General features: G+C 37.4%; 1 protein-coding gene across 1 annotated transcript; it reads left to right on the forward strand.

Moving 5' to 3' along the window:
• The first annotated feature begins 812 nt into the window (after positions 1-812).
• COP9 (COP9 signalosome, subunit CSN8) lies at positions 813-8911 on the forward strand. Its single transcript, XM_010262688.3, has 5 exons — positions 813-1025; positions 1256-1335; positions 1469-1650; positions 7241-7348; positions 8598-8911. The coding sequence occupies exons 1-5, from the start codon at positions 942-944 to the stop codon at positions 8735-8737; spliced, it is 594 nt and encodes a 197-aa protein (XP_010260990.1). The 5' UTR covers positions 813-941; the 3' UTR covers positions 8738-8911.
• Positions 8912-9730: the final 819 nt, after the last annotated feature.

A 9730-nucleotide genomic window follows, 5' to 3' on the forward strand; every position in this document is an offset into this window, starting at 1 on the left:
CCTAAAAAGCTAAGATAAATCTATGATGTTAGAAGGGCTTCTCCTTTCCAGTCTACCTATAAAATAGGGCTGTTCACGGGTCGGGTTGGGTCGGTTTATTAGTATTTTTCCAACCGACCTAAGCTGGTTGGTTTACCTACAAATGAAACCGAAACCGACTTAGTACTAAGTAAACCAACATGGTCAGTTTGAATTGGTTTGAGTCGGTTTTGTGAGTGATTCTCTCGATGTGAATGGTAAAAAATTCATGTCTAAGAAAGCAAAGGCTAGATGCCTGGAAATTAAAAATGATTTGATGAATTAAAACTGATATCATATATACATATATATAATATAAGTTGGTTTGAGTCGGTTCGATTTTGGTTTTCATGTGTTGAACATCAGTTTATATTTTTTTGTAACTCGAAACCGATCGATGCTGAAAAAAATCAGCCAACTCAGATTGAATCGGACTGGATTGATCGATTTGAAACCGAGTTTCTTTCGATTGTTGAAAAATACTGAACCGAATTAATCGATTAATTGGTTGATTGGTTTCGTTTTTCATTTTTTATATTTATAATATATAATATAAATGCTGTCCAATCGCCTTCAAGAAAAAAATGCTGACCAATCTCGAAGAGGTAGAAAAATAACCTGGAATTTCACACAAATATGACATCATCAATACTGTATATATACCTTTTTCAATAGGTTAACCGAAACCGAATCAACCGGTTCAGTTGACCAGTTTTTCGGTTCGGAACTTCGGATTACTGGTTTCGGTTTGTTTTTCGGTTTTTTATGAGATTGAATAGCGTGGTTTTGTTATCTATCGTGAAAAGGAGTATTTCCTCCTTGGTGGAAGTAGCCGCAGTTTTGTTACCAGAGTAGTAGCTTTGCGCGAGAATAGGTTTTCTAACAAGTCGTTACAGGCGAAGAGAACCAACACCGTCTCTACCATGGATTTTTCCTCCCTCAAGGACGCTATGGCGTCCAAGTCATATGAAAAGATCGCAGATATCTGCGACGAGCTTATGCTTCAGGCAAACCCATAAGTCTCCTATTCCTTGTAATTTGTTTTTCTCGTAAAAGTTTCTCGAAGTATATAATCATCATTATTACAGTTAAAAAAATCAGAGAACAATGTACATTGATTCTTAGGGTTTCTGATTCATTCCGAATCGCAGTCGCTATCCATGTTCTGTATGATAACTCTTAATTTATACATTTTTCTCGAGATTCTTATGGTGCCGTGCTGTTGGAGATCGATCAGGTTTCAGCTCAAGGCATTCCATACCGAGACGAATGGCCGCACGCAATTCATCTTTTAGGGCACATTTATGTCAATGATATGTAAGTTGAAATCGTATTTTTCGTTATTCGGCTCTTGTATACTAATTGGGATTTAGGGTTTAAGAGGTCAAATTTCCTGCAATTTGGGTTTCTTTTTTATAGGATTTATATTGGTGGATGGATGATCTTGCAGTAACAGTTCTCGGTTTCTATGGAAATCGATACCTTCGACAATTAAAGAAAGCCAGCCAGAGCTCGTTGCTGCTTGGAAAATAGGTCAGAGGCTATGGACGCGAGACTATGCCGGAGTTTATGAGGCTATTCGTGGTTTTGATTGGAGCGAAGAAGCTCGCGGTCTTGTGAGCTCATTCTCAGGTCAGCATACCTTACTGAATTGGTACTATTTTAAAGATTTTCCATTCGTAGTACGCTGAGCTCTTTATACAAACTTGTGGTAGGATTTCAGCAGAAGCACGTTTAAGAATTTTCTAGACTGATAGCACCGGTAGCTTTTGTAGTTTCACCAATTTTGTAGAAGACTCGATTTTGATTAGAGTTAGACACGATTCTAGCGGAAAATGTTATTATATGTTTGAATTTTATTTGCATGATTGCTGACAGTGAGAAAACCGCTTAAGTTTCGTACAAGACGAGAAAGGTAATGCCAAATGCCAGTTATTATGATGTGGGGAAGTTTCTTCACTTGATTGCTGACTAAGACATGGCTCTGTAGTGGGATGTAGAGAACTTGCTGATTCACTTGATCGAGCTTCTTTGTGGTTTCTTTTTGGGTTATTTAACTAGATTTCTACCCAACCCCAAATAGTTGGGAGAAGGGTTTATTGAGTTGGAAATTACCTTAGGATACTGATAAAAAAAATTACCTTATGGTACTTATTGTTCTGTTCATATGTAATATTTTATGTAATTTGTATACGAGGTTTTGGTAAAATCTTGTTTGAGAAGTGTGATAATTTGCCAATGCGGGTTTGGGTCTGAGAGTAACCATTTTGCACAAAAAAATGCAGAAATGCCAGAGGTTTAGGTACTTATCTAATCTATAGTCAACCCTTCCTTAGACCCTGGATGGTGAGACCAGCATTTGGGAATGCCCTTTTCTATTTCATGCTGAAAATATGTGGCAAAAATTCTAACATGTTAATGACATTTCCTTTAACCTGTAAATTCTGACAGTCCATGCAGAGTTTATAAGCAATTCAGGAATTAGATGCAAGAAGGTAATAAGCATTACGTATGTATGTGCTTGTAAGTTTGGTGTTTGATTTCCAAATCTGGTGTTCTTGACCATCTTTCTATGCTCACTTCCTCTCTTTTTGATTTTTTCATAAGGCAGAGCTCAGTGTTCTCCATTTCAATTCTCTTAGTTCAGTCTAAATGTCACTGACTGTGGTCAAGTAGGAGGTCTGCTGCTCTGTCTTCCCTCAATCATCTTCTTGCTTGATAAGGGGATTGAGCTGCCTTCCTTGAAGAATTCCCTTTTTGCTTTCAATCTTCTTTCTCTTTGAAGTGCTCTTCCTCAGACAGTTTGTTCTTTCGCTCTATTTACAGTTCATTCTGATACTTGTGGAGGTATTAGTGGGATTACTTTCCTTTATGGTTATAAGTGATAGTGGGACTGGGATTTCTTGGCTTTATAGCTATTTTAGGTGGCATTTGGAAATCTGATATGTTGCCACTTATATCTGAACTAATCAAATCAGGTAAGTGTCAATCCCCTTCCAGTGCATTTGGTATTTTGGTTGCACCTCTAAAGGCATTATTTTTTTCTAAAATTTTCATGGTGATTGGGTCACCAGTTATAATTTCTTAGTGGTGCACATAAGTGCTTCCTTTACTCTCTTAATGGTTTAAAACTTTACAAGAATAGCCCTCACACCATGCTTAAACAGAAGAAAGAGTGCAAGTTGGGTACCCAATTAAAGAATTTACACTGTATTGGGTTCAGGTTCCTTCCAAATTCTAAATGTAAGTCCACCCACGTTGCATCCATAGAAGGAACTGCAAAATTCCTCTGGTCAACAGCTCCAACATGATACTTTAATCAGATTTTGCACATGGACTGTTCTGTTCAGCCATAAAAATAATATCTTATCCCAATAAGATCTAATTGAACTCCAAAGGTATCAGATGCCAGGTTCCAAATGCCACCTTGAATGCTTCCTGCCCTCCAATAAATTTCATCTATGTTTAATCTTTGAATTTCCTCCCCCAAATTGGGATGTCTGTTGTTGTCATTTTCCTTACTCTGAAAGATTCCCTCCTCAAGCTGAACACTTTTGGTTTTGTTTTCTCAAAGACTTTCCATTGGCAGAGTCTCTTTTTGATAGGTAAGAGTTTTCGTTTTATAGGGCCTTTTCCTGCAAAAGACCATTTGTAGTGCCACATGGGATTGCTGAGTTCTTGGTCATTATGTCCTATTTTTTTACCAAGATTTGTATTGGTCATTATGACTTACCACCATTCAGTTTCTCATCATCGTCCCAACATTGGGGAGTGGTTCTTGAATGGAGTTGGGCTGTCTAACAGGTTTGGCTATATAACCCTTGATAACTCTACAATCTTTCTTCTTAATAGTTGTACCTGTCTTCAGTTCTTCCAATTTTGTAAGCACACAAGTTTATTATGTGTTTTCTTTCTTCCAAGTCCATCCACTGTCATCTCTTATTTATTGGTCAATAGGCCTTTTCTAACCATTTTGTTATCATATCTCTGGTTGATCTGTCCCTATCTGAGAGAAAAAGGTATCTTCTGGTGGCTGTTTTTTCTTCAGGCTTTGTTCTCTGTTTGGTAATTTTTTTCTTCATTTGTTTCCCCTCACTAGGTCACTTTTTTGTCTCATCTTAAGGCAGTGTTTGGATTCAGGCATTTAACAGCTAGTTGCTTATCCAATTGTTGGTAGTTTTCCTCCATAATTTATTGTTACCCCTTGCTTTGTTCAGTATTTTGTCCCATGTTAAATAAAGGTATCAGGAGTTTTCCAGTTAGTTCATTTCCAGACCTAGCCTAACCTTCACTGGCTATCTTGAAATGTCATTGGTAAATGTTCATCACCTCCATTGAGGTAGGGCACTCCCTCAAGACCAAAGGGACCGAGCAGGCCTCCCTGACAGGCCTATGTACTTGCTGTAAGGAAAATGAGCAAAGAAAATGGTCCAGTTAGGTTGAGCATTTGATAAATTTTCAATGGGCATGACCCCTAACCCAAGCTCAATGTAGTTGGAGTTTAATTTGAGCAACCCGACTTGGTCCCACTACTACTGTTCATCCTGTCTTCTTCAGACTCTTGACTCCAAAATTTACCAGCAGGCTTAGAGGTTTTCTGTGAGGAAGAGAGGCTGCTGGTTGAGCAAGAACCTGCAAAAGGGAGTCCAAGCAGAAATAGAGAAATTTCTAGGTAGTTAAGGATTTTTCCACGCACCAAATCTTCAGCAAAGGGCAAGTGTTTTTTTTTTTTTTTTTTTTTTTTCGGGGGGGGGGAGTTCGCAGGCAGGTGGTTCTAGACAAAGGGAGGATACAAAAGGGGGAGGTTGGTATGTACCTGTGTTGCCTTCAGGTGTTCAGTTCCCAAAGACTTACCAGAGAATCCAACAGGTGGTGGTATTGGGGAGATCTCACTCTTTTTTGTGCCTATGGCTCCTTATATCAATGTTTTCAGGAGTCAGAATTATTATTATTTTTTTTTATTACAAGTTTTGCATGGACACAAAGTCATGAGAGCAAGGTTTTAAAAATTGAACCAGACACGGAATTGTTTTGGCCACTGGTTCCCAGGTCAAACGGACATCCCGTTCTGATTTAAAAGACATAAAAAAATAAACAAATAAATAAAATAAAAAGGCCAAAAACCATTGTCCAGGTTGACCGGTTGACGGTTTGATTGCCTGGGTTAGTGGGTTGCTGACCAAGTCAACAGTTTTGGCCTAGGAATGGTTTTAGGGTGAAACGGAATCAGTTGCTTGGACGGTTTCCGGGTCAACTGGTCCAACCATCCGATCTGGTCCGGTTTTCAAAACCATGCATGGGAGTTGAAATCCACTACGTGTCCAAGAGTCTGACTTGGAAAGTTGAGAAAAACATGGGCTTCCAGGCACATCTAAGCCTTATCCCTATCATATGGGGTTGATTACATGAATCCTAGCATTGTATACTTACAGAAAAGGGGTCTAAAATGTTACCTTTGTCACCAAGTAATGATTTATAGGAAAACTTACTCATATCTTGTACATTTTCTGTTCATTTATGCAGTGATTTAATAGGTGTGACTTAGGCACTCCTAGGTGCATAGGAGAGGCGCATTTTAGGGTAAGTGCCTTGCCTAGGTCCCAGGCGCAGCACTTTCAAAAGGTGTGTGTGCCTGGTGTGCCTTTTGAAAACTTATGCTTCTTTTTTCTGTTTTTTATGCTTAGCAGCAGGGTCCGGGGGCGGACTAAGCCCCTCGAGGCAAGCCCAAACAAGTCCATATGAAGGTCTTAAATTCTTAATCCCTATAAAAAAGGTCTTATTACTTTAAGTGTCTTTTAGAAATATCTTTTATTAAGATGAATGAGTGACCAACATTAGCAAATATGGGGTTCTCTCTGCCTTGGTTCACTCACTGAAGCTTTGAAAACTCCATATTTGCTAATGTTGCTCATTTATTCATCCTAATAAAAGATATTTTTAAAAGTCACTTAAAGTTATAATACCTTTTTTTATAGGGATGAAGAATTTAAGACCTTCATATGGACTTGTTTGGGCTTGCCTCGAGGGGCTTTGTACAAAGTTGGCCCATAGAATCAGGAATAGTGTTATAAAAGGTGTGGGAGGCATATGCCTAGAGGCATGCCTCTAGGTGAGGTGCCCCCAAGATGCCATGAGGCATATGCCATAGGCATTGATACCTCTGAGGTGTATGCTGTACGCCTCATATGCCTTTTTCATTCTTCTTAAGATAAAGGATTTTTACTAAAAGTAAAGAAAAATGAGATCCTCCTTCCTCCTCATCCCCTTCCTCTTATTCTCTTAAGGAGGCTTATGCCTCTTACGTTCTTAACTACGCTTCACGCCTCTAGGTAGTGGACACGCCTCCACGTTTTAACACATTGAGTCAAGAATATGTGTTATATGTTATGCATGATTTTATTTTTAAATTTTCATTATAAATATGTTTTACATGTTATGTTTATGTTTTTTAATTTGAGATAATAGTTTTTTTAAAGCATTTATTTTAAAATTTAAGTTTATATTTTTGATTAATATTATTTTTAATATTTTACATTTCTTTTTGAATTTTTTAACCTTTTTTTTTGCATTTTTTTGTGCCTTGCTTAAAAAAGGCGTGTGTTTCATCTTGTGCCTCATGCCCCAGGTGCAAAAATGGCCCTTGCACTTTTTTTGGCACCTTGTGCTTTTAAAGCACTGCATTTATGTCAAAAAAGCTTGGAGAACAAACGGAAATGTTACGTATCAGGCTGCCAATGGCCTCCGAAAGTCTGATACCTGATTCAACATCTGATCCAATAATCTCGGGCTTGGATGTACTATATATATAATTGGTCAGACTTCGATGGGCCAAATGAAATTCAACTAAAAATTGGGTCGAACTTGGATGCAACTCAATCTGATCCGATAAAAGTCCACTCCGATTGTGTATATATATTAATTTTATTGTAAATAATAAAAATGCAGAACCAGCTAATGAAACTAACCTGTTTCTTCAAGAAGTGCTTACCCTTCCAAATGAACATTATTGTTTTAACTCTGAACTTCTTTCTTTTGCCTTTTGCAACATTTTATATTCATGTAATACTTCCAACAATACTTTCTTTTCTTGCTTCAAAGCTTGGGAGGGCGCATTTAGTAGATGCATTTTCTCTTCACAGATTATGTAGCTGTGGTACATTTAACACATCTTTGTTTTTATGCTACATTAATTCGTCTCTGAGTGCTCTATATACCTTTGCAGAACTTTACACCAAGAGGATGTTCCAGCTACTAATGTCTGCCTACTCAACAATAAGTGTCAGGGACACAGCTCTCTTTTTGGGGATGAATGAAGAAGCAGCTACGAACTGTAAGCTTCTGTTTTATTTACTCATTCAGTGGTCAAACTACTTAACCAATTCAGAACTGTTATTTTACTTCTGATGATGGGAACAATACCTCTGTTTGAATTTTATGTGATTAGTCTGAATCATAAACACTTAGCAGTCCACCTTGCAACTGTGAACCTCAGTGCCTACCATGGTTTTCAAGGCACCAAGAGGCGATGGATTTTTTTAGTAAAAAACATATATCCTAGGGTAGTTCCCTAGGTTCATAACCATATTTCCTTAATAGTTATCCCTATTTTTTATAAGAAAAGTATAAACTTCATGTTAAAGTATAGAAAATCAACATATTCATGAGAAGAAAAAGAAGAAAGAAAAGATAATTCAAAAAAATATAGGAGCTGAAACCCTATTTTTGTTATAGGAAAAGAAGAAAAGAAAAGGTGGTAGAAGAAGATGAAGATGTGGAAGAAGAAAATGCATTGATTAGATAAAATTTTAAGTTCTTCCTTGTTGGTTCAGGTTTTGAAGACTTTGAGGGTTCAATACAGTCTGTGTTGATTAAACCTTAACAAATAAGAAAATAATAAAAAGAAATTAGTATATAAAATTATAAACACACAAAATGAGTTAATTTAATAATGTCCATTTTATAATTATAACCTCAAAAAATTAAGAATATAAAAGTATTTTATAACACAATGTACAAAACTGCTTGGTGATTATGCGAGGGCTGTGAGGTGAGCCTCCAAGAGTGCCTTGTTGCCTAGGCATTGCCTTGACAACTGTGGCGCCTATTGCAAAGGTTTTAGTAGTATGACACTATGACCCACCATCTACAACTATTGGATGAACTGACACCAATACGGTGGCCTGTTCCATTTATACATTTTCCATGTGGAAAATGCATGGGGAACTGCTACTTCCATGGTGAAATTGTTTATTATGTAGGGGAAGGGGATAAATTGCTACTTCCTAGTTGCAATAGAACACGGGTCTCTACATGCATTTTTCATTTTTCTTTTTCCAGGGGGTGCATGCAATGAGCTATGCGATTGACATAGGTCTCATTTTGAAGATGTTTTAGAAAAACTGATCCTGTCAATTGTGAATGCGATTGACATAGTATTAGAATTACCCCATGATTCTGGTTTCTGGTCATAGGTAGGACACACTAAGACTGGATGGTTGTTAATTTCTTTCCAAGTCATGGTTTATCTATATTCAAAATGGGGTTACTGAGACCGCATTTGATGTTTGTCACATGCACAGATGCACTCCAACAGGGTTGGACTTTGGATTCCAGTTCTCAAATGTTGATCGTGAAGAAGCAGCCGATTGTGACAGAGCAGAAGTTGGATCCCAGTAAATTACAGCGCCTGACAGAATATGTCTTCCACCTGGAGCATTGAATCCGATTTATGTAAATGGCATGTATTGATGCCTTTTCTGATTATCTTCCCATCACTGTAGACCGTCGAGAATGTTGGTAAATCTTTTAGGTTTGGAGTAATATTATCATGCAGGTTTGATTTGATCCATAACAGATTATGATGCAATGGCAATTCTCCAATTTCTATTTTCTAGTCTGGACAATAGGTCAATTCTTTCTTGCTAGTGGCTCTCGTCTGGCTCGTCTCTTTCTTTATATGCTTATTAATTATTACTATTGATTAATGAGCATTGATGAAAACGATTTCCTCTTTTTATCCACCATGCCCTTCTGTCTTCATGATCAATGATGAGGGGCTAGCAAGGTTCAAACTTCAAAGTATAGATACGATATGATCGGGCATATTAGAGGTCTAATATAGATTAAAAAAACTTTAAAAAAATAAGAAAGTGCATGGTTTTAAGTACTGATGTCTGATACACCTCAGCCATACAGGTGTATCAATCATTCTTTGTTTCTATTCCATCTCATCCTGCATGCTACCTCGTACATAGTCAAGGTAAATATTGGAAAGGTAATTTTAAATGACATATGGAGATGAAATAAACATGTTAGGCATGCTGTAATAAATTTCAAAAATATATTAATGACACATAATCATAATCATCAGGAGTGCAATTAGGGTTGGCCCGAGTTAGCATTTTTTCTTGATTCGGGCTGGTCCAGCCCAACCTGGTATAAATATGGTATAAACACGCGTAAAAAAAAATATTATAATTGTTTTTGTGAGATAGAGGTATCAGGTATGAATTATCAGTATGACAGGATACACTTAAAATATGTTGGGAAATAGTTGAAGAATTAAAACATCCAAATTGTGAGTCGTATGGAAAAAGTGAGGATGTAGCACACATCCTAGTTAACTGCCCATTTGCCTCTCTAACCTGGAGGCTAGTTGAGAACAACACAAACACACCCACCCCAACAAGATTAAACCCCCGCAACCTTAAAG

The sequence above is a fragment of the Nelumbo nucifera genome, chromosome 5 (genome assembly GCF_055504915.1).
Source record: "Nelumbo nucifera cultivar China Antique chromosome 5, China Antique-T2T, whole genome shotgun sequence".
Classification (NCBI taxonomy): Eukaryota; Viridiplantae; Streptophyta; class Magnoliopsida; order Proteales; family Nelumbonaceae; genus Nelumbo; species Nelumbo nucifera.

What these genes read in the sequence shown, in the direction of transcription:
- COP9 (XM_010262688.3), top strand. Translation starts at nt 942, where the DNA reads ATGGATTTTTCCTCCCTCAAGGACGCTATGGCGTCCAAGTCATATGAA. An exon ending in TCTTGTGAGCTCATTCTCAG is followed by an intron (nt 1,651 to 7,240) that starts GTCAGCATACCT and finishes ATACCTTTGCAG; the next exon opens with AACTTTACACCAAGAGGATG. An exon ending in TGAAGAAGCAGCTACGAACT is followed by an intron (nt 7,349 to 8,597) that starts GTAAGCTTCTGT and finishes TCACATGCACAG; the next exon opens with ATGCACTCCAACAGGGTTGG.